Source organism: Diabrotica undecimpunctata, chromosome 7, assembly GCF_040954645.1.
Source record: "Diabrotica undecimpunctata isolate CICGRU chromosome 7, icDiaUnde3, whole genome shotgun sequence".
NCBI lineage: Eukaryota > Metazoa > Arthropoda > Insecta > Coleoptera > Chrysomelidae > Diabrotica > Diabrotica undecimpunctata.
In genome coordinates this window covers 29,940,852-29,967,937 of record NC_092809.1, presented here as the reverse complement: position 1 = coordinate 29,967,937, position 27,086 = coordinate 29,940,852, and the positions used below count along the sequence as shown (strand labels likewise).

General features: G+C 32.1%; 1 protein-coding gene across 3 annotated transcripts in view; it reads right to left on the bottom strand.

Annotated features, from left to right (window-relative positions):
• The window catches only part of Srrm234 (Serine-arginine repetitive matrix 2/3/4), an 88,637-nt gene that overhangs the window by 27,075 nt on the left and 34,476 nt on the right, over positions 1-27,086 (bottom strand). For 2 of the 3 annotated variants that reach the window (XM_072536983.1, XM_072536984.1), the window contains exons 4-6: positions 18,097-18,417; positions 9,563-9,619; positions 2,150-2,288 (exon numbers count right to left, since the gene is read on the bottom strand). In XM_072536983.1, the coding sequence (XP_072393084.1) occupies positions 2,150-2,288; positions 9,563-9,619; positions 18,097-18,417 (517 nt within the window). The remainder of the gene's footprint in view (positions 1-2,149; positions 2,289-9,562; positions 9,620-18,096; positions 18,418-27,086) is intronic. The other variant, XM_072536985.1, reaches the window with a different exon arrangement.

The window sequence follows — 27,086 nt, the reverse complement described above, 5'->3', positions numbered from 1 at the left end:
AAATTACTCAAAATTAGTGAAATCGTACATCAATCGACGAAAAGTTACACGAAGGATTCAAATATCGACTTACATTTTTACTTCCGGTCACGTTTGGTGAAAACCTAGCACTTGCGAAGTCCAATTAGACGATGCAATGAAGCAGAAAAAAGCCCAACCTAAAAAAAATTTGCAGGAGGATGGATCTCAATGAAACTTTTGCATTGATTCATAAGAGTGTCAGGAAATTTTGTAAACAAAAATGATAAGGTGGAAATGACAATTGCATTATTGAACAAAGAAAATGCATTTTTCAAAGTGCATCTCGAAGTGATGAAAAATGATAAATTTGTAATTCGGAAATAATTGACTGAAATGAGTTAATTACTCTTCAGGGGTTTCTTTGGGTCACTGAAGACTAATATCATTATGGCGATGGTCTCCGAGGTACCTGGTCCACCAGGGCCCCGTCTCATAGAGTTTTGTGGAAATTCGGGGATTTTTGGGGTTGCGGAACACTAATTATGTCGGCGATTATCTTTAAGGCACCTGGTGCCCACTGCGGGCCTCTTCTCCTTTAGTTTTATGGATATTCGATACAAAATCAGTCCACATGCGTTACTCGGAGGTTTTCGGGGTCAGTGATCACGAATATCAAGACGGTGATGGTTCCCGATGCCCCTGGTACCCTGGAGGTCTCGTCTCCTGTAGTTTTGTGGAAATTCGATATAAAATCCGTGCAATCTCGTTACTCGAGGGTTTTGGGGTCGCTGATACGAATATTATAACGGTAATGGTCTCCGATGTACAAATTCCTAGAGACCGGCTCCCTCCTGAGCATAAGGTGCTTTGGACACCATTGCCGACATGATTTTAATGTTCAACCCACTCCCAAACCCACGAGTAAGCGCTGATTATGTATCGAATTTCCACAAAACTCAAGGACACAAGTCCCGTTTTGAGCACCAGGTCCTTTCACACCATCGCCGACATGGTATTAGTTTTTAGCCACACCTGAGTAATGAGTTTGCATTGATTTTGTATCGAATTTCCACAAAGCTCCAGGAGCAGAGGCCCAGGTGCGCCAGATGCCTTGGAGAACATCTCCGTCATGACATTCATGTTCAGTGAACCCTATAAGTATTACCCCGAGTAGTAATATTGAACTCACTTCCGTCAATTATTTCCGATTAACAAATTTATGATTTTTCATCACTTCGAAATGCACTTTGAAAAATGCATATTCCGTGTTCAATAATGCAATTTTCATTTTCACATCATCAAATTTCCTGGCACTAATACGAATCGAACGAAAAAAGTTTCATTGAGATTCATCCTACTGCAAAAATTTGGTATGTTTATTACTTCATTGCTTCGCCTAAATTGCTTGTTAAGGAGATAATAAGTAAAAATGTATACAATCACAATAAAATCTTTTACAGCATCAGTCTAGTTATTTGATATTCATACTTCGTAAATTTAAACAGAAATAACCGTAAGTGCCTTAGTGACTTTAGAAATGTATCTATTTAGAACCTGCAGTCTGAAACAATTGGAGAGTGTCTAAGAATACAACATATTTAGATAATAAAATCAATGAATACAGAAGTGTCTATTGTATACAATTTTAATTCGATATTAAAATACATAGATACTGGATGTTGAGTTGCAGAAGCTGAGAGTAACAAAGAAGGTATATAGTTATGGCATAAATTAGCAGTAATTATAGTATAGACATGTTATACAAACAATAAAAAGTTACACGATTTACTGGCTAGAAGATAGAAACCGGGAGGAGACGATTACAAAAACTGATTGGACTAGTTAGTAAATATAATGAACATTTACATCTTCTCTTGGTCAAGAAAATAAATTTGTTCATGACTATGTATGTAAAAAAGTTAATAAAAATTTATAGATTTAGAAAATAAGACAATAATTTCTTTCAGTTAAAATCCTTGGATATTATAACATAAGAAAACGCCACGTATTTCGAATGATAAACATTAAATCTCACCCTACAAAATAAAAATGACATAATGGTGATCAAACATAAAACGACATTTAATCAAAATAAATAAAAGCAGTCTAAAAACAAGAGTAACCACTAGATCTGGCAGAATCTGGAATTGACAAGACCAATTACTCACGTTGTTTCGGTAAAACTAACCTCCTTTTTTCTGTTTTTCTTCTTCCTGTCGTCGTCACTGCTTGAACCATCATCAGACTCTTCATCTGAATTAGACTCAGACGAAGCTTCATCTTTCTTATTCTTCTTTTTCTTCAATTTGTCTTTAGATTTGCCGGATCTAAGAAAAAAAAATAAAACCATGAGATTTTTACACAATAGTTGGATTAGTAAACAAATATGGTTTTGTCAGGAACATACAAGTATTTATATTTTTAAAAAATAAATTGATTAATTTAATCGTAATTAGGGAAGTGTATTTTATTTACAATATACTATTATTATATAATACAATTTGTTTAAAATAATATTAAATTATTTAGTCTCCCAACTCAAAGATGACCCAAGCAAACAAGAAGTCTAGCTAACTTTTAATCGCCCGAAATTTAAAAAAAAATGGAAAACTAAGAGGGTCCCATCATTCATTATTCCGGCTGACATAGTTATACGAATTAAAGAGTGTTACAGTTATACTGCGTACTTTGGTTTACATTATATTTTTGCGTTTATCGCATTTTGTTATCGCTGAAAACGAAACGGACATATTGGAAACAGCTAATTTGCAATAAACTCGAAAAACACTGGGCGAAAACTATTCAACTGATTCAAAAATCCTCTAGATATGAATGAATGAGAAAAGAGATAAAAGATAGGTTCAATAATTCATTCCAAAATTGCTAACGACAGAGAAGAAAAAGATTCGCTTAGAACTCGCACTGGTAATTTGTAGATGGCTTAAAAAGATGGTTACTGATGACAAATATATGATTAGACGAATGAAACAGTAGGTTTCGCAGTCAATATCCCGACCATACATAGGTGACGAATCGTGGGTTAACGGTTACTATCACGAAACCAAATAACTATCTTCACAATTGAAGCTTATATCCTACCTTTTGCTTTTATATTATGAAGGTGTGGTGCCCGATAAATAGGTACAGTAGAATCCGGTTATAACGACGGCTAAGGGACCTGTGTCATTGCGTCGTACTAACCGGAAGTCGTTATAAAGAGATGGCAATTTTGATTTTTGTTTTTTACGACATAATATTTACATATTAATGTTTACATGATACATTACAGAAAAAAAGACATTCAAATCAAAATATTTATTTCTAATAGGAATGAAAAGAAATGAAAAAATAGTTTCACATAAACTTTGCCAAATACATATGTATGTACCTACATATCTATACACATATAATACGTACATATATAAATATGTATAACTAAAAGTGAAATACCTAGTGGAAAAAGTCTGTAATCTTTGACTGTTTTTGATTTTTATAAAAACAAGTACGAACTGCATTATGCAAACGAGACATAAGACTTTTCATATTGTCGTCATTAAAATTAGAATGCACAAACACATTCAACACTTCTGCAGCTTTGAGAGCTTCATTTACACTCGGAAACGTACAATTTTCTTCCAGGCAGTCATCTGTATTATCGTCGCTATCTTGGCTGTTGACGATAATATTTTGTAGAATATTTTCGTCAGTAGGCTCCTCACACGTTGCGAGATCATCATCAACAGCAGAATATTGTTCAAGTTCTTCATTTGCTATAGGTAGTCTTTTATTCAGAGCTCTCGCCCAGAGAGACAGCGGAACCTGATCATCATCGTCGTTGTCGGCAGCCACTGGGACACTGGGACTATCTCGAACAAATCCAGCATGTTTATAACAGTTGGAAATCGTCGCTGTCGTAAGCTTGTTCCAGGCATCATAAATCATTAGAATGGCATCCAGTATTGTGATCTTCGGAAACTTGGCACTCGTGTCTTCATTTGCATCAAGACTGACGACAATTTTTAGAACCAGATTTTTACGAAAGTTTAATTTTAATGCTCGAATTATTCCTTGGTCCATAGGTTGCAACACAGATGTTGTGTTAGGAGGCAGGAAAGTAAGAGTTATGCTTTTCAAGTCACTGACTGAGGGATGAGCTAGACAATTGTCAACCAGAAGCAGGATTTTTTTCTTATTTTTAGTCAGTTCACGGTCCCAATCGCGTACCCATTTGATAAAGATATCAGATGTCATCCAGGCCTTGCGATTGCTCTCATAATATACCGGCAGAGATTGTACATTTTTAAAACATCTTGGGTTCTTTGATTTGCCGATAATTAACAACTTCTTTTTTATCGTACCACTCATGTTAGCTGCAACCATCACAGTTATTCTGTCTTTCGAAAGTTTTCCTCCCGAGCATTTTTCCCCTCTAAATTTTAATGTTTTATCTGGCGTTAGTTTATAGAATAATCCAGTTTCATCTGCATTAAATATTTCGTCGTCACTAAATTTTTCGCGCAACTTAGGCCAAACTTTGGTTAGCCATTCGTTCACATCGTTCTGCTCAACTGACAAAGACTCTCCAGTAATTTTTCCGCCGACAGTATTGTGTCTATTCTTGAAACGGTTAATCCAACTTGCCGAACAATCAAAATTAAAAATGTTTAGCTCTTTAGCAAAAAAATTTGCCTTTTGTTGAAGCATAGGCCCATTTACAGGTATTCCTCGATTACGTTGCAGTTTAAACCATTCTAAAAGTGCACAGTCAACTTGTTTTTGAGACAACACCCTCACACGTTTCGGTTTTAAAACATTCGCATTGAATAAAGATTCTATCTTGTGTTTATTTTTCTTAATTGTCGATATTGTGGAATGATTTACACCGAATTCCTTTGCAATCGTTATATTTGACTCGCCAGCTTCTAAACGTTGTATTATTATACTTTTTTCTTCAATGGAGAAACATTTTCGTTTTCTAGAAGCCATTTTTGTATGCGTAATCACTAATAATCGTCTGCGAATTACTGTCGAATAATAAACAGTCGCATTCCAGTCAGCGACGTTGTGGTAAAGAAGGTGCGCGGGGCGGAGACAGCTTCTTATCTACGATTTTTTTAATGGGTTGTCGTTGTAACCGGACAATATTGTTTAAAATTCCGTCGTTAAAAGCGGTCGGTCGTTATAAGCGGAGTCGTAATAAACGCATGTCTTTTCATGTTGGCTTAGATTAAAACCAAACATTATGCCTTATTTACGTCGCTAAAAGCGGTTAGTTGTTATATGCGAAGTCGTACTAAACGGACTACACTGTATGTTACAAGAGCGCTAACATATTCATCGAACTTTATGCATTAGTTTTTGGCAAAATACAACGTTGCATAACACCAGCAGTTTTCGTACATTCTTTCGTATGTATTAAAAATTACCCTGTATGTATTAAAGCACCAAAGAATATTTTCAATGTATTTCTATTTCCTATCGTATATGTTCGAAAAAGTATTTTCAATCCTTTTGCATCGCTGGAATTGATAATAAACACATTTTAAAGTTTGTTTATATATCACGGACGAGTATTCCTTTGGTATTTCTTTGATCGAGAGCCGCTTTAGGATATTTTGCGCGTCAAATAAACAAAAAATTTTCCGTTTACGTTTGGTTTTTATCGAGTTGGTAGGTAAATATCTACCTCTACATATACACGTCACAATAAACATCATCCTGTCGACCAATCATGTTGCCTACAATGAGTAAAATATTCTTGATAGATTCCATGTGAGACACGACAGACCCATATAATAATCAAAAATCCTCACTGCCCTTGAGGAAAAAATATTGCACAGCTGCATTCTTAAATCTAGAAAATTCATTTGATAGAGTATGGCAAAATGGACTCTTATACAAACTTAAAATCTTCCTACAAATTCCAAGTAAAATATAACACGACTTCGACATACTCTTCCATTAAATCAAGGGTGCCAGTGTGGTGTGCTAGGTCCCCTCCAGATTTATTGCAGACATCCAAACCACAAATATAACAGAAATCTCAACCGACCCCATCACGGCATCCACACATCTACAAAACCACCTTAACCAGCTCGATTTGGCTCAACAGATGGAAAGTGAAAGTAAATGAAAACAAATCAACTTCAAAGTCACTTTCACGCAAATCGAAGAGATGAGTGTCCGATTTCACATCCAAGACAAGAAAACCCAGATTAGCATTAAAATAAGACAAATCTCACAGACTCACAGGTCGATAGATAGAAATCAAAACTGACCATAGAAAATAAGCTAATCATGTACAAATGTATAATAAAACCCAGTTGGATCATTGAGGCTTGCAAAGAGTTCAATTAAAAATATTAAGAATTATGTATGTTCAAAGCTTCCTAGTTAGTAAGCAATAAAACCCTAGAGGATGACTTAGCTATATCTTTGGTAGAGGAAGAAATTCGAAGAATATCAAGAAATTACCTTGATGGACTGAGAGATCAACCAAATGAAGAAGCATTTCTAAACGCTCCATTTAGATTCGCGAGACGACTGAATAAACTATGGCCAACAAACTTAATAAATTAACTGTGTGAACTAATGTAAAGTGTTTAAAAGATGGGTTTTCAGACAACAGCTGCTCTCTCATGTGTGAACCTCCAAACCATTTACTTATACTTTCAAACGAAGCAGATTGTAAATTAAATTGTAATAAAAAAATTCATTATTACTGTGATTTAACGTCTTTGAATCGCTTACATCCTAAGGCCCTTCTTTTGTATTACCGATTTCAGTAGATAAACTCACAGCAGTGAGTAGTGTAAAGTTGATATGTAATTATTTTTAGAAATATTCTTACATTATTTATAGTATAGATTATTAAATTAATTGTGTAATCCAAGTACAACTGTTAATAGTGTTAATGATATAGCAGCAGACTCTGTAGCAGAAAACCTGAGCTAATTGTTTACTTGAGGAACAAGATTCCAACGCTTGATAAAACTATGACATGTGTTCAATATCCTATATTTCTTTATTTAAAGTAATCAAATATTGAATTTCTTGGGGGTAGAATAAGATTTAAGTTTATTAGAGTTTATAAAATAATCAATTTAATAATTTCATATTATTAAAACATTGTGTATTATTAATTATAAGGCATACTATATTTACTTTTCTATACATGTCTTAAAATACTGCAAAATAAACTTATGTATTTGTTGTACTTTTATATACAAGCGTGCTATATGAATTTTAACTTTGTATGCACAAATCGTTGAAATATCCAAAGGCTCAATGAGTAAACGTGAGAGACCTCAGAAGGAACTACAAAAGAATTGTAAGCTTCAGCTTTCGTGATAGTGACGGTACCATACGCGACGTGCTTTTGGTTGCTTTCATGGAAAAATCTAATTCTGGCAATTACCCAAAAAGGTGGGTAGTGATTACTTGAGTAATCAGTTTCATCTACGTGTATTACCTAAGTCCTACAGGACGCCATTTAAAGGTAAGCGACTTGTGCGTAACGCGTTGAAACATTTTTCTTTTAAACTTAATAATAATTTTGCTACTTATTGTTTTCATATTTCCTACTGTTCTTTTCACTATCCCTATCATTATCCCAAATTCTCCATAATGACATTTTGGAAAGTTATGAAAGAAGTGGATTTAAGTATAGAAAGTATATGAAAGATTCAACGAACTGTGGAAGAAACTAGCCTAATACATTACCTAGACGAAACATACATTAACGCAGGATAAACTGTTTCTAAATAGTGGAAAGATGAATAGAATAAAAGCAGAAGGCAGGCATTCTTGGAATGGATATTAAACAGGTCTAAATCTTTGATTTATATATAATCTGAATTATATTTCAAAATGTACGGGCTACTATCACGAATACATGAAATATAAACATACCAAAATTGATTTGAGCCCGAGTTAAGTGGAAAGCTGTCCGGAAAATCCTACTTTCAAAATATGCGTTAACCAATTCTTTAAGTGCCATAAAGACAACTGAAAGAAATGTATTAAGTTATCAAAGACGTGAATACATTTCTATAACTTTACTGTTAGGAGTGGAAGTACCTACATAGTAGAGACACAGAACATACGTAATTTTTATAGTATGTATTTGGGTTTTAATTTAAATTTTGTGATTGAATGTTTTAGATATTTAATGATGATTTATCACTCTACGTAAGTTTTGACAGAATATAAAAAACTGTAAATTCGTGTAAATCAACTACAGCATTCATTCAGATTACAAATTGGAAAATGACTTGGGAATTACTAACAAATCTGTGAAGATTTGAAGAAAAATTATCTGTGGAACGTCATTATATTTATTGTTTTTTTGTTTTGATTACCAAAAATGAATAATTACTATTTAAATGGGAATAAGCCACAATTAAAGGTCAATAAACGTACTTTAACCTTTAATTGTGGCTTATTCCCATTTAAATAGTAATTACTCTAACATGCCACAAGAAAATAGCTTCAGAACAATACTAAAAATGACATAAAACAAAAAAATTAGTTTTATTATAAAGATAATGTTCGACTATTTCGTTCTTGTAGAGAAATAACTTTTAAATCTACCTTTACTGTAACTGGTATGTTCCTGAGACAAAAGCCTTAAAAATACAAAATAAAAACAACAAAACCACAGTGTTTATTTAAAAAATACTATAAAACAATATGTATTTTTAGTGAGATTCTATTGCATGAACGCACCTTCCACTGTTCCATTGTTCGGGTTCGAGGATCGGCTAAACATATGCAAGTAGAAACAAGTAAAAAAAGTTTTTTCGTGAGAGAAATGGAAAATTAAAATTGGAATCCATACCATTACCTGATCATATTATAGAGCCTTCTCTTTATAATGTACGGCAAAAAAATATACCACCAATATATTAGTATAGAATTGAAAAACAATCTCTAAATAGTAAAACACAACAAAATATGTATTTTTGTTTTAAATGGTAAAATATGTTTGTACTACATCTCACAAAGCAGACAGATTGGAATGTATCATCCTCCACTTCCACTTTTGATTCTAGACTAGTAGGTAATTTTTTATTGCATGTAAATTTAAGGAACAAAACTAACTTCATGTTCGAAAAAACACATTTGGCATTCGAATTGTTGAATGAGTCATTCCTAACAATTGGAGTGGCTCAAAATGGTGAAGAGCGAATAAGACATCCAGATTTAAAATTGCTTGAGTTGATTTAATCAATTTAAGTAAAAATTTTTATATAACTGCAAAAGAGATAATTTAATATTTGGATACGGAGGTGTTGTATGAAGAAAATAAGTTTTACTACGCTAAAGCGATTGGGCACATGTGCTTTTTCTTAATAAAATCAAACCAGAACTCTAAAGCATAACTATAAGCTCGAGAAAACTGGTATTTGCGATTATGTGATTCTATTTAACAAGAATGAACATCTGATGTTAAAAGGATTCAAATAAACTTCGATAAAACTAGACCCTTAAATTTACACGAAATAAAAATAATATCCCTTAGTTAGATTAGAAAAAAATAATATATATTTTTGTGTGATGTAATGTTTTGCAAAAAATGCTGTATTACGAAACTATTTACCTCTCTAGTTTTTTGCTTTTTCTCCTCTTTTTCTTTTTAACATCCTCGCTTGACAAACTAGAAAAAAGTAAGCACCTTTTACATTTAAAAAACGATTAAGACTATTTAATAAGTACCTGAAAATCAGTGGAACTAGAAAACGGCACTAATTCAAACTTCGGTCCATATATATTTAGACATTAGTAATAGATACGTTACAGTATAGCAGTGTACAACATTATTTATTCTTTACCAAATGAAAATATTTTCAACTGTGATTTTGTCTTAATATAATATCTACTGCATGTGTCTGTTCATCTATCTATCGATACATATTCTAGCCATTTTTGGACAGATATATATATGCGGCTCGCGTCATATATGGTAAGGTGCGCGACATTACCCCTCTCACTCAGAGTTTCAGAGGCATTCATTCAGTGGTAATGCCGGATTTTGATTACAGCTAAGTGTTTGGTAGATTTACTTAAAACATTTATAAGGCGTACACAAAAAATATATAAAAACAAAATACGAGAAACCACTAAGAGGAGCAGAATACGAGGAAGAGAAGAGTAAAACCCGTCAAATTATGAACTTCAATGAGAGAAACTGGAATGGATGACAAAGACCTGGTAATTATCAAAAACATTAATAACAATCCAACGGTCAAAATCAAATGTATGCCAATTAGTAACCATCCAATCATAAACGCCCAATTAATAAAAGCATTGTACATATCTCAGCACCAATCTAAATAGCCAATGTGATTACTAAACAGAAATTAAACAACGAATAATAAAAGAGAATTCATCAGAGACCCGATTTCAGGAGCCGAGACATATCGTTAAAAACAAAATGCCGACTTCTGATATTAAATGTTGCAACTGTATCTGTTAGAGGCTTTCGATCGATGTGATCATACGTGATGTGATGATTATAGGTTTATCCTACGTATATCCTAATTTGGCGGAGTTACCAATGCCGAATTCCGGTGCAGAATGGGGAAGGAATGTGAAATTCTGATGACGATCAAAACTCAAAAGTTAGAAGATCTGGGACACATAATGACCTTCTCTAAGTGAAAATAAATGAAAAAAAAAAATAGACAATTACTGGGTTGTTCCGCGGCTGCGGAAGTTAAAAGATAAGTAAGACAAGTTAGCAGAATTGTCAGGTACGTTATTCTGATGGAAAGCACTTTCTTGTTTACTAATTAAGAATATTTCTCTTTAATTCTCGGTACGCAGGAATAAGAACAAAAAAAATTCCTTCCATAGAAGATATAACTTCAAAAAGTCCAAATGAGAAAATTTCGCAGGGGACATAGACACGACCATTAAAAATATGACCCCTTGCACACAGCATTTTAAACAGGTGGAACAGCACTGATGAAAATACTCAGCGAGACGATACAGAGTGGATGGGCACCTTCGTAGTAAGAGATATTCTCATCAAGCATCATAAATCTCAACTGTGACTTCACTGATACCGGGTAATCCAATAAAGGAACATCAGATCAAATAGCTTATTACCTAAACGCAAAGACCAGATCAAGATCGCAGAAATCAAAAGTAATTAGAAGCACACGAGATCTGTGTGAAACAAATAAAAAACTTAAACTAGAATATTAGAATTAAGAATATAAGAATAAATAAGAATAAAAAAGCTGCAGGATGCTCAAACTTGGGGAAAAGGTGAAGTAATAGCGCCTTAAAGCTGGGTGAGGACCCAGACTCATTAAAATAAGACCAATCTACCTTACATGTCATATTTTTAAGGTACAAAAGACTTATCCTAAACAAGATAGAAAACACAGTTGATTAGAATCGCATATTACGATAGGCTGGGTTCAGACGGGATAAATCATGAACATAATCAAAGCACATAAAATAGGGATACGAAAATAAAAAAAATAACAGTTTGCAACTGATCAACCAGCGGCATGGCACCCAACCCCTTTAATATAAATACAAAAACGACAAACCAACAACCGAGTATACATAATAGTTCATATACGCGATGGACTCGGCCATCACTGCACAAGAAAGTACATCTAAGGAAGTGTAGGACAAATTAGAATAGTCACTCGATATCATGTTGAACTACTACAGAATACAATTAAGACGCAAGTAAGCTCCTTCCATCTCCGCACCCACCAAGCAAACAGGATACTTTAAGTCCGATTGGATGGTGTCACTTCCGAACACACCAATGTACCTGGGTGTCATGTACTAGGCAGGTCGATGTCATACAGATACTACTGTAAGACAACAGAAAAGTTAACAATAGCAGGTGGAGAGGCGTCTTGAGAACCACTGCCCGTGCGCTCTGCTGTTCTACGGCAAATACACCTAATCGGTCTGTTCCAGTTCAACCAACGCCAAAAAAGTTGAACAAAATGTCATCCTGAACAAGTCATGCAGAGTTCAGTCCTAGAACCCAACTCCAATAGAAAAACTATAGAGCCGTCGGTTTTCACGAATTCATGGAACTGACGAAGCAAACAAAGCAAACATCTTTATCGGAGCCGAACGCAAATCCCAAAGGTTAAAATCCCGTAGCAGATTCCTGGATGTGGCCCTGCACGACCCACCTGCCAACTTCCCACTTATCGAGAAGATGCCCAGTAGTGCAAACTTTAAGTGGTCAGCATGGAGCACACTGAACAACAACAGTATGAAACAACACAAAGTCTAGTAATGTAAATATAACCAATAAGGTGCAAACTTGAGACTAAAAACCAAATGGTAGAATAAGCATTCAGGTTGTGCTGTAGGCTTTATGGCGAAACATAGGGTCTGACATATAAACTCATAGCATATAAAACAGTTGTCAGACGCATAGTTACTTATGTTACGCTGGTTTGTTGAAACAGAATAATGCAGCAAAAGGCAATAACATAGTTACAAAAGTAGAAATATTCGTCTGTGTGGGAATCAAGACTGCAATGAGATCTAAGCCTTAGAGAAAATAGTAGACCTTCCTTTATATATACATGTAAGAATGATCGCTCTAGAAAGTACTTTTAGGCTAACTAACGGGCTGCGTATCTAAAACCCGGCGATCTTATTAGACATCTGGAGATTTTAAGAATTGAAACAATACAATCATGATGACGCTCACAGACATTGTGTCTACAAAACAAGATATAGAACTCATACAAAATATAATCATAAACATTAAGTATGTCTTAACACAAAAATGAAATTTCAAGAGAAACCTCTGCATATTTTACTTATGGATCCACACCATAGGAGAGAGAAGGAACAGGAGTCACTGGTCCTAAGACTAGACTGTTACCAGACAATAGCCTTCGAAAATAAGCCTACAATATTTTGAGCACAATTGCTAGCAATCGATTTTTGTGCTAAAGAGTGCCTGAAAACAAACGCTTCAACTCGTCCAAAATATGTATTGCCTCAGACAACCTACACTGAAGGATCTGAAGTGTACAACTTAAGTCTGTAGGAACTGCAAACAGTCCTGAAGTAACCTGCGAAGGATGACCAACTAACTACTAACACCAACACCTAACTTTGTCATGGGCGCATGGGCATAAACGAGTTGTTGGTACTGAGATTGATGATAGCCTTGGTAAAGGATCACTCATTTGATAGGACAAAGTCATTCTACGGTGTACCAAAAAGCAGCACAATGGAGGACGTGCTGGAACATATTCCAAGCCTAAGGTCAGCAAAAAAGTTATTAAAATTTTTGGACCGCTAAGTAAACTACTCTTAGAGCTTCAGAAGACTGAAATCAGACCAATAACAGTTGCTTTCACTGGATTCTAATCACTTAGATATCTCTGTAAAATGCAGATTTTGCGAAAATGCAGACGAATCAGCCGAATATATTGTTTGTAACTGCATGCTTACGATCCCAAACGGCTCCTTTGGAATTTACCATCTCCAAGTAATGAAATTTAAAAATCTTGGAATCAAATTATCAAATAATAATAATATTAAGGAAGGAGTGAGCGAACAAATGAAAAACGTGTAAGCAGACCATCGGGTTTCCTCAACTACACAACATGGAGAAGCAAACACCTAAAAATAGAAACAAAAACCTGCATGTATAAATATGTAATCCGATCTGTCTTTAAGTGCACCACGAAAACAAGACGTGAAACTAGCACAACTTAAAGATACTTAGAAACAAATGAAATCAGAAACCTAAGAAGAGTAACAGGTGGTGGAATAACAATAATTAATGGTCAAAGCAAGGAGTAATGAGATCAGAAATACGTGCAGAATATACAACATACATGAGTAGGTGCAAGATAGATAGGAAATTAGAAAATTAATAGAATGGCAGAATACAGTGTAGTTAAGTCACCAAGATAAATGACCAATTGGAAAAAGAGGCACAGGTCGACCTAGAAACGAGATTAAACGAACGATTTTAACAGAGTAAGATGCAGCGTTGAAAATAAACAGGAAACAAGTAAATTACTATTTAAATGGGAATAAGCCACAATTAAAGGTTAAAATACGTTTATTGACGTTTCAATTTTCACTTCGGAAATCGTTCTCAAAATACAAACATTAGTGAAATTAGGAAACAAGTAAGGACACATTAATACTCATCAGACTTTTTCTAGGTATTATATTTAACCCAAAAATACTTCAATTTCAACGTTTCATTTATATCCGAAGTAACTATTGGGTTTATCATGTCACTATCTTAACTGCGTGTGGAATCGTCAAATTATGAGCAGAATATACAAAATATATTATACTGTTTCAGGTATTTATCAAACAATCATCATAAGTTACGTTAATATCCTTGTAAAGCAAAATCCATATGATCATAATAAACAAAGACTTAGTTTGCAAAGTTTTTCCTAATTATATGGAAATTGCTCAGCTATTAATTTTACTGCAAACTAAATAAAAAATTAAATAGGAGTATTAAAAACAGAAAAGAACAAGCAAAATTAAAACGCGTTGAGGCTAAAACACTAAACTGAAACAGCATTTAAAAACAATTATTGCGTTTTTGTTTTGTTAAGCGTGTGGCGGTATACAAAATTTCATTTTAAACTAAAGAGTTTAAAACATTTATTAGTGCATTCCTAGTTGTAATATTTGCTGTATATGTATTATAATTTTTGATATCTTCATTACATCATCATCGCTGGTGCTACTATCCTAGAGCCTCAACCTTTCCAAGCCTTCTAATCCACACCATTCTTCCAAGTTTTGGTCCAAGTCTACCTTCAACATGTAGTAAAAGAATTCGACTGGAAGGCTTGCTATGTTGTGGTTGTGCTCGATGTCATGCCAATCTAGTCTTTATATTTTATAAGAGATATCAAGTCCTTTCCAGATACCATTTTCACAGATATCTCCAAATATACCACTCAGGATCATTCGTTCAAAAACGAGTAGGTGTTTTGATCTGCTTTGGAGATGGTCTATGTTTCGGACCCGTATGTCAGCACTGGTAAGATTATTATTTTTGATATGGCTTACTAGAATTATTTTCCGAATGATTTCTTCTATTGAATAATTTCTATTCTAGAATTGTCAACGGTGAAATTATATTTTTCTTACAGCATTGAATATTGTTAATTTTTGTAATTACAGTTGTATTTATACTTGAAATGTGATTAATGTTAAGTACGTAATAATAATTCGTTAGAATGGTATGATTTTGAATCTTCAAAAATTTTGGGTACATTTTCTTATACGTGAATTAATGTTACAACTACACATAGAAGGAATTCTTTTGAATGTCACATTTTTAACATATTTAAAGTAGAGACATAGTTTGTAATCTTCTCTCGTACAACACTGTTGGTAATCAGATAGCATTTGATCGGCAATAGACGAGTATTTTCGAGAACTATTAAAGTTCAAAAACCCATATAATCGCCACCATCCTCGTTTTAACGCAGCAGAACCTACTTGCCGATTTAGTCATAAATATGTATGACAATATGTCAATAATTAATATGTTCATGGAGAAGATGACTTCGTACTTCATCTAAACCCTGATTTAAAACATCTAGATGCTTAAAAGAACTTTTTGTTTTGATATGTTCAGAATGGTAGGAAAAACTACTAAAAATATTTTAAAGTTATCATAATACAGGGTGGTCTTTAAGTAATTGTACAAACAGAAACCGTAGATTCTGCACTTCAAAATATTACGATTTAAGCCAACTTGCTTTAATTAAATGTTGATATTAAGAAAGATACAGGGTGTTAAAGTGGAAATTTAAAATTTTTTTTTCACTATAACTTTTACGATTGTAAATATTTTAGGACAAAATTTTACAGTTGGATGCTTTTGAGTAGGATAAATTATAATTTTATACATACTTTAATGTAACTAATAGAGGGCGCCACATTTGGGCTTAATTTTTTTGGCTTTTTAAGTTAGCTCTATTTGTGTTAAAAAATATTAAAGATACATTATTTTTACAAATAAAAGGTATACTTGTTAATAACCTGAAAATTCAACCGTTTTCGAGATAATCGCATTTTATAAGTCAACTGCATAATAATTCCTAGTTTGATATTTGTGCGGTAAAGCACTGAATACCTGTAGATAAGCATAATTAATAGTTTATTCTTATTAAAACAACTCAAAGATGATAATGTAACATCACAAAATGCTTTGTTATGAGTGCTAAATGTCTTATTGGAGAAAAGATTCTTAATCTTCTTCTTTAGGTGCCGTGACCGTATTCAGACGTTGGCCGTCATCATGTTTACAATTTCCCTTTTCTATCGCTTTTTAAGTTTCTATAATGGCGTTGTATTACTTTTCTCTATTGTAAAATTCTGAAAACCCTAAATATGTGGTTTATGCAAGATGGTACACCACCACGTTCTAGGAAAAAGGCAGTTAGAACATACTTAAATACAACTTTTCTGAACGTCGTGGTAGTCATATTCCTTGGCAATGTGGTGATATATTGATGTAATTATTTAATTCATAAAAAATCCGAAAAGAATACTTATTATTCATTACGTAAATTGTTTACCCATTTTTATTAGGACAAATAGAAAGTAGAGCACAGGTATTGAATATTATATATGTGTCTTGTTTCATAATACTTTTGCTACAAATCTAACCTTAAAGAATCAGCATTTTTACAAAAACATCATCTTTGGCCTAATAACCGATATTGTTATAAATATAGTAAACACACAGGCAATTTAGTTCAGCATAATATTAGTTCATTAGTAAATCATAATCATTTGTTCGAGATGTAATTATAGTTACTCGTAAGCTGTAACGTAATCATATAAATAAGTAATGTCATCGATAGGTTATTCCGTGTGTATATAAGTAACCAATGAACGAGATACATCATAGTTTAATACATTATTTAACCTCTGCGACAAATAAGATGTAGTTCCATAATATACCATAAGATTTGGATATGTATCCAAAAGAATATATTCATCCATTATACATTATAGCCACCACGTAGCCCAGAATTTAATCCGTTTGATTTTGGTGTATGGTGCGCATTAAAACAACGTGTCTATAAGAATTCCATGAACATTCACAACCAACTATGGGAAGAAATAAATACTGCAGCAGTTTCTGCTGCAGTATTTAGTGCATAATACTGTAGTAGAATCAATGATGCTATTTAATATGAGACAATCTTTTATGGAATATATTGACAAATGAATTAAAGAAAATGGTGGACATATCGAACACTAACTTTGACAAAAAGTTATGTTATTTAGTTTAACTTTTTCTTAATTTGGTTTGTAAACAAAATGTTTTGATTATGACTTTAATTTAACATAAAACGTAAAATGTTTGATGTAAAATCCTATTATTCTGTTATTTTGTCAAATCCTATTATTAATTATCCTGCTAATATATTTATTTTATTTAATATTTCGTTAACTATTAACTTTAGTTAAAGGTATTTTATACCAAAATTCAGAAGTATAATTTTTTTCATCTATTTTTTCTTAGTTGCCTGGAGTAATTGCCTTAAATCAGAATTATGCAGCTGATTTGTAAAATGCGATTATCTCGAAAACTGTTCAGTTTTGAAGTTATTAACAGGTATACCTTTTTTTTTCTTAAAATAATGTATCTTTTAATATTTTTTATCCCAAATACAGGTAACTTAAAGAGCAAAAAAGTTAAGTGCAAATTTATACCACATATGTGGCGCCCTCTATCAGTTACATCAAAGTGTGCATTGAATTACAATTTCTCATATTTAAAAGAACCCAATTGTAAATTTTTATACATAAATGTTTACAAACATGAAAGTTATAGCGAAAAATAAAATTTTAAATTAACACCCTGTATCTTTCTTAATATCAACATTTTATTAAAGCAATTTGGCTTAAATCGTAATATTTTAAATTGTAGAATCTACTGTTTCTTTTTGTACAATTACTTAAGGACCACCCTGTATAAGGAAGTATTTTTAAAAAGTGTATGATTGATGCTACCATTTAATATCGAAACTTTTACCAAAGCTGAGGAATCTATTTTTGCCGTCTAAAAAATAGCATGCACACAAAATACGACACAGTTAAAAATTATTCCGAATCGCAACTTACCTTTCCCTGGACTTTTTCTTCTTCTTTTTCCCATCCTTTTCCTTTTCTATATCATCATCAGCGTCCGGTTCCGGACTAGGTGTGTGTACTAGCTGGTATTTCCGAACGTCCGCTTTGTCTGTCTCGTTCTGTTTGTCCCTTTCCAAAGCTTTCAGTCTTTCTCGTTCCTGTATAGCGACACTTTTCGCGAGTTTCTCTTTGGCTTGGCGATCGGGGTCGAAGCTGCTGCCATCCACGAAGTACTCTGAGATCCCGAAGGCTTCGCGAAGACGTGCATTTTTCTCTTGCTGTGCTTCGGCCACCTGGTGAGTTTCCGTCACACTAAAAAAAAATGTTTGTGGATTACTTATACCAAAATAAGTTATAGATGCCAGATAAGCCTTTAACAGATTGTAATTGCATAATGCAGTGTTACGATTCAAATATGCAATTGTTGTATACTGAAGATGGATTGTTATGAATGCAGACAGTGTTCGAAATAAGAGTACATTTATTTCGCAACCGATTGTAGGAACTATAAAAGAAGTAATCAAGAATAATTAATGCATATATAACCAGTAATATACTAGTTCAAGCAGAAATGATATTTTCTAAATGTTCACGACGTTCACGAATGGTTTCAGTTTCAACGTACCATTCTCAATAGAACCAATTTACGATCAAAATATTATTATTTAACTTTATTTTACAAACACAATTTGAAAATTATCTTACAATGCTTTTTTACCCAAGCGACACATAAAATGTATTGCACTTTCATTATAAAAGAGTATTTTGAAGTATTTTCAGTCTAAACAAGTCATAGAACGGATATTCTATAATTATTATTAAATAAATACATTAGCGCAGACTTCAAAACATGAATGAAAAATCGAGTGGGTTAGATATGAAACTTGATAATATACCATCTGGAACAACAAGTTATGCAAATAACATATTGAGAAAAATCGGAAAATGTGCACGGAAACTATTAGATAAGCGACTCCTTTTCTGAAAAGGTTTTAATTACATGTTTCGTAGTTTACTAAAAAATGACAATCATTTATTCGTTGGAAAATATATTGAATCCTAGAAGCAACGATAATGTGAAACACGATATCGATATATCGGAGTATAAAAGATATAAAAGATAAAAACAGCAAGAACAAGAACAGGACAGTGACGAGGTTAAAACTGAAGATTTCTAGTATGATTTCTATTATTTTTCTTGTTTTTTAGAGTTCTGAGTAAAAAATAAAGTTGGTTTTTATTTTATGATAAATACATGCTAAACGCAATAATGTTGCTTTATTTGTGTACCTTTTGGAGGTTAGGTATAAAAAACAGTCAACTCCACAACTTAAATTTTTTTTGTCGAAGTCTGAAAACAATATTTTGTTATCGGTTTGGTATTAAATTATTTTCTAATACCAATACCTATAATTAGTATTTTTTCGACAAAAAATTCCTACAAATAACCATATTGGAACGTTTTTATTTACTTTTCACAAATTATAAAAAAAATGCAGTTGAATGGTTTTTGCACCGAACCCTTCAACTGTTATTAATATAATTTACTATTTTTATTGGGAATAAGCAACAATTTTATTTTAAAATACGATTATTATGACTTTTGATTTTTTAAAGCAAAATTGTGGCTTATCGCCAATAAAAATAATAATAAATCAAATCAAGTGTAAAAAACTTGTTTCTTTCAAAAAATGTGGAAATTTTTGTAATAATATGTCTTAAATTATCTTTAGAATTTTCTTCACATTTTTAAAATCGTGTATAAGTCCAAATATTAATTTTTTATGTAATAATTTTTTTTTTCAAAAGTCGGTATAACATATTTTATTATCATACATGTCAATTTTTTAGACCATTTCCTATGAGCTGTGAGAATTACATCGAGATCGGGTGATTATTAAGCACCTTAAATTATTTTTGAAACTTTAATATTTACAATTTTTAATGTCAAAATATTCTTTGTAAAACTTATCAACCGTTTATTGCTGTTCCGACTTAACACTATTACTAATATAAAAATACTAATATGAAAACTATTTTCTAATATATTCACTAATTTAGAATGAGTTGCTTACTCTTTTATATCACTATAACAAACCATAGTTAAGTAATCCACAATATTATTGCAAACTGCACTAATTCCGCATTATCACTCTCATCGATTAAAACCTCAACTGAAGTACAGTTTGTATACTAACAAAGAATGCACCTATCATACATACACGCGAATATATTCCTAAATGGTCACACAACCCCTTAAAAAATAGTCACGCGATTGTACACTAGACAAGGGAAATCGATAATTATAATACTACCCCTTATATAAATCAGTGAGTCAGGGTTACGTACACTAAGAAAAATATTTATACATATTTTTATTACATTTATTTATTTGTAATTTAAAAACAGAAAACAATTGTGTGTTATATAATGGTACATTGTAATTAAGCGATGATCACTAATGATCAGTGAACCTCAAACAATTTTTAAAATTTCAAATTTAATTCCAATACTTGAAAAGTAATAATTTAATTTCATATATTTTATATTCAGTAAGAATGTTGGATTTTGTTTTGGTAAAAGAAAATGAAATCAATATAACATTTATATATACCTAATTTATTACACACAATAAAATTTATTTTATTAATGACATTTTAAATATAGTAATCATTCAGTGTTCTATACTATACTCATCATCATCATTATCCAGCCTTCATTTATCACGTCCACTGCTGGACATAGGCCTCTCTTAAACTCCTCCATTGTTTGCGATTTTGTGCTCTTTGTTGCCAATTTTTCGTGATGTCGTCAGCCCAACGTGTAGGTGGTCTTCCTCTATTACGTTTGTCTGCTCTTGGCCTCCAATGTGTCATTTTGCTCGTCCATCGTGAGTCATGCATTCTCGCTACATGGCCGGCTCAATTCCGTTTCAGTTCAGCTATGCGTTCCACAACATCAGCAATACTCCTCCTTCTTTGCAGATCTTCGTTTCTTTTTCGGTCCCGAAGCGTCACTCCCAGCATAGACCGTTCCATGTTCCACTTGTCTCTGTGCCACTCTAAATTTCGTAGCCGTAGTCTTGGTTAGAGTCATAGTTTTCGCTCCATAGGTTATGACCGGCACCGAGAGTTACTATACTATAATTCTTTTAACAAATTCTCTTCAAACCATTCTTCAAGAATATTTGCATCCATATTTCCGTAATAATTGTCTTTACTCTTTGTGGGCGAATTAAATAAGCTTGCGTCGGGAATAAAGCTCTCATCATTTCCGACCTGAACTATGATAAATAGACTTAGGCAAATATGCAAATTGCATATTTTGCATATAATGCATAAAAAATGCAAAAATGTCAAATTTTGCATATTTTTATAAAAGTAAGCATAAAGTGCATATAATTTGAAAATTTGGTGTTAACTATATATTTTTATATTCAAACTTACAGATAGCATGAAAGTGACAATATTTAATTTTGTTTTATAATCACTTGGTATTCAAATTCTTGGTATAGTAACTAATAAAAGACAGCGGCTTATAGTTTTGTCCTGGAATTAAGGGTTTGTGTGTGCCAGTTTATGTCCCTAGGTAAAAATTTTTATTTTGACGGTCAGTTTCACTTGGTTTCACTTTTTTTTTGTAAAATTGGAGGCGTAAACAACGTGTATTTCTTTTTCTCCAATATATTTACAATTATATTCAATAATTGTGAATAATTATTATGCTTTGAAAATGCCGAAAATAAGCAATGTTTCAACTTGGATGAAACCTTACAAAGAGCTATCTATTGATATGGATAAGGTTTATGCTCATGTTGTGGCAAAATCGTAAGTACATACGTATTATTTTTTATTTTATTTTAAAATTATAGACGGTGGTACAAACAAAGATTTTAAAATTGGAGATTATGTTAAAGAAAAGTACCGACACAAGACTAGTTCGCAATAAATTGATGTATTTTTTCTTTTTCAAGCATTTTTTAAACTCCTTGCGATAAAAAATAGGATACCTATTTAAAATTCAAATCATTTAATAGTCTACTGAAAGGTCGCTAACATTTTTTTTCTAACAATAGCATAGTTTGATTTAATTTTGCTAAAAACAAAAACATATCATATAGTGGACTTAATTAATTAAGTGTTTTTGACTTATGCTCACAGTATTTTTTCTTTAAATGTAAACAGAAAAGACCAAGAGCCTCTTGTGAATATTTGGGGGTTCTTCCTTCTTGCACAGTCATTTCTTGACATTTTCAAGATTACTACACCGATTTTTATTTGATTTATTCAAAGTGTCCAAGTGCTTTCAGTCAAGTTCCAAATAACAAACCAAACAAGAAACTTTTAACGAAGACTTGTGTCGTGCATTAGTATCTTCTAATATACCGCTTTCAAAATTATCTAATGAAAACTTTAGTTCTTCTTTTTTAAAAAAATATTGCAAACAAAACATTCCCATTGAACGAACTCTAAAGAGAAATAATGTCAATTTGTTATACTCCTTAGTTATCCACAACACAAAAGCCGAAATAGGTAATAATTACTTTTACATATGTGTGGACGAGACCACTGACTCGTCAGGAAGATACATTGCCAGATAACAACATGCCAGAAGGCTATACACTTGGAAATCACCTGCAGACAAAGGTAGAATTTTTAGAAATCAAATTGACTTAATTTTGCTAGACCACAACTGTACAAGAAATGTGAGTTTCAGATGAGTGATACTCAATTCGGATTTCGAAACAGACTGCTTTTTTCGAAAAGCATTAGACGAGGTCCAAGGTGGAATCAAGATCAACGGAACTAGCATAAACATAATAAATTCGGTAGTTCGTCATAGCTAATGCAGGGTTTAAATCTAAGGGTTTTCTAAGGTGTAAATTTAGAGGTATGTCTTCTAAAAGAGTTGGTAAATCTTCTCTCAAATAATTTAGATACATTACTCCGTCAAGCCTAGTTGGTAATTCGAATGGTCCTACAATAGAATCCCCAAATATGCCACACCAGATATTTATGGAAAACTCGTGTTGAAAATTATGTTCTTGAAATGCATGAGGATTTTCTGTCGCATAGGTATGGCTATTGCGCCAGTTAAACACACCTCTTCTAGTAAATGTGGCTTCATCGGTAAATAAAATTTTATTATAAAACATTGGATCGTCTAAATGTCGCCCTATCATAAACTGACTAAATCGGAGCCTTGCTGGAAAATTCTGTGGTAAAAGATTCTGTACTGGAGTAAAACGATACGGATACAGATTTTCTGTCCGTATTATTCGTGACACCGTAGATTTGCTTATACCACTGGCCGCAGAAACAAGCCTTGTACTGGTTTCTGGATCTTCTGCAACATGCACAACAATTTCATCCTCCATATCCGCATCAATTACTCTCGGTCTTCCAGCATTCCTGTTGTTGGGATGAAATGACTCTGTTTCGCCTAATCTGTCGAACAATGATCTAATAGTTTTATGGTTTGGTTGCCTTCTATTAGAATAAAGTTCGAAATAGCGTTGAGCTGCTTTACGAGGAAAAAAATTTTCCTGGGCATACAAACAGATCATATCGCGAATTTCTACATTAGAAAATTCACTATGACGTGGTATTTTACCTTTGTCTTAAGTGGTTTATAAAAAACTGAGTAGCACTTTGACAAATAATAACTCGCACTGCACTTTGACAACTAATAATAAATAAATTGGTCGTTACGACTTGACGTTGCCATTAAGTTCAAAGCATACCTAGGGACCTGTTTGTTTTGCGAAAAATTAAATACAGACATGCGTATCATTAACAAAATACGTTTATTTCGAAAACGGTGTCCTTGTTTGATTTTAAACAAGAATATCTTTTTTGTGTAGAATAGAATGTTATTTCATGTTTTCTTCCTAGAATGTTTATACAGGGCGGACAAAAAAATTATGGCCACATTAATGAACCAATGTTATAATAGGTGGCGCCACGTGGTGTCAATGGTAAAACTAATATCATTTTCATATTAAGCATATTAAATAATAGCAAGATATCATATTTTACTTAAATCGGTTAAATAGTTTTCAATATATTCCTAAAAATAATATAAAAAAAATATTAATGAATCACCCTGTAGAACGAAAACTAGCAACATTTGGCCTAAGCAATTTGAGCTCAAACGCTTTATTTTGATGTCAGCTATCATCCATTAGCTAATGTCCAATTAATTATGAGACACCCTGTATATTCAGACCTGCTGAGAATTCCATGGATACAAAAAGGTACCAATAATGAGGTACTTCGGAGCATGAGAAAAAAAAAGAACTACTAAGCACGATCAAATGGAGGAAAATACAATACTTGGATCATGTGTTGGGAGGTGAAAGATATGAATTACTCTTTACAAAATTATTACTTTTATTATAGTTTAACTATTTTCTAAACTTGTTTTCAAGTTATCAACCTTTCGTCAATTTAATTATCCCTTTTCCTAATGCACCCTGTATATTCAGACATGCTGAGAATTCCATGGATACAAAAAGGTACCAATAATGAGGTACTTCGGAGCATGAGAAAAAAAAAAGAACTACTAAGCACGATCAAATGGAGGAAAATACAATACTTGGATCATGTGTTGGGAGGTGAAAGATATGAATTACTCTTTACAAAATTATTACTTTTATTATAGTTTAACTATTTTCTAAACTTGTTTTCAAGTTATCAACCTTTCGTCAATTTAATTATCCCTTTTCCTAATGCAGATTAGACTAAATTAAATTCATGAATAGTTGATGCTAAATTCGTATCTGTAATTCACGGCACTTTGAAGCCAATTTTCTGTCGAACGGAAACGCCAACTTTAAATCGGCTTAGTTTGGATTATTTATCGTCCGGGAGTCAGTGAATTTAATTCGTAGATCCAAAAATGCTCAATGGAGAAGTACACAACCCAATTTTAATATCACTTTATTGCAGGAACAAACAGAAAAATGAAGCTATAAAAAATTAATTACGGTAACGGTTAAACAATAAACTACTTTTCTGTAAAATTTCCACGACGACGGTTGATTTTGTTTTAACGCAATCTTTTCATTCAACCTGTATTTCAAAATGTGCACTTTTACTAATTATATAACAGATTTAAAAGATGAGAATTATTATTATATATATATATATATATATATATATATATATATATATATATATATATATATATTGAAATGATATTATTTAAAAAATTAATTTATAAGTTACACATTAGATAATATTAGATATTTGGTTATTTTAATAAGTTATATACTAGAGAATTTAATAAAAATTATTTATGTGAGGGCAATTTTAAGAAATTAGCATATAATAATTGTAAAAAGTTGTATTTTAATGTTGTAAATATATTTAAGTGAGCCATGTGCATAGGCAACCAACTATACAGTAAGTGACTGACAGAAATTAAGAATTTTAGGAATATAAAGTGGGGTTATAATAATAATGTTAGTTTAAAATGTTTAATTTATATATATTTAATGATTTAAATGTTTATTCTGATCTGAAAAGCCTAAATGTCAACAAAATTATCAATAGAACATTAACGAATTCTCCAGAATGCAGAATTTGATCTTTGTTTATGTTGGAACATTCTGGAATAATGATTATGTCGGTGGATTGAACAGATATTTTTTTCGAGAACATCCATATAGAAGAAATAGAACTAAATAGAACATGATTTCTTACCAGATGGTTCTGGAACATCCGAAAAGATATAAATACCGGTGATTTGGATTAGAATCGATCAGTTATGAGTTACAGTTCCTATGAGTGCAGTTTATTATGAAAGTTAGTAGAAGATAGACACATTTAGTTAGTGAAGTCAATTGTTCACAGTTTTAGTAAGTCAGTCAAGCAGTTTAGTAAGAAAGTCCGTCCAGTCCATTCAATTAGTCAATCAGTTACAAATAATCCAATTGTTTAATATAGTGAGTTAAAGGAAGATTAAAATTATGCACATTTATAATTATACACAAATAATTATTGAAGATTAAAAAAGTATAGTAGAAGAATATTGGAAGAAATTAAAATTATATTATGATTGGAGATTAGTATAAATCAACTTATAATAATTGGATATTGGTATATTGAAAAGAAGAATAAATATAAATGCTGTTTTGCTGGTTTGCTTGGTGGTTTATAAATGCTGGTGAAGAAAAATATATCTTAAATTGGTAGAAGTTGATAATTGGAAAAAGTAATTTCACAAAAACAAGGATAACCGAAGTACGAAGACATTCAGTGGTGATTAGAATCTATATAGTGGAAAACAGTTCATTTAGGCATTCAGTGAAAGAAAGGTACAAAATTTTGTTAATATAATTTAGTTAGTGTCATAACAATTTCAATTTTGAAGATAGTTTGTTTAAATTTTACATTGTCTATAGAATTTAATTAGTTTTATAAGAATATCAATTAAAAGATAGTGTATTTTAAATTTACATTGGCTAGGTTAGATATATATGTGTGTTTCATAATAGTTATAATAAAGATAATTTAAAAATGTACTTACAAACTAATTCTTTGAGAACCGCGATAAAAACCCTATATTATTAAAAATACTCATTGCTCATCATTCAAACAAACAACACATCATAACAATATATATATATATATATATATATATATATATATATATATATATATATATATATATATATATATATATATATATATATATATATAATACGACTACAGGGCATTAAGACAACGTACTGAGAAAAAATATTATATAGACTTATAATATGTCCAAGAGAATAACATACTACATGTCTGTGATAGACACGTAAGCACTATGGGCAGTCTTGTCTGTACATTGTTGCCGAAAGAAAGTTTACTTTTTAGATGGTCTGGGGAAGTATTTCAACGATGTGATTACAAGATTTAAATGCAGGGTCATATCTTAGATTAAATCAACAGTTTCTTTAATCTCAATTCATAAAAAATGGCATAAATTAAATC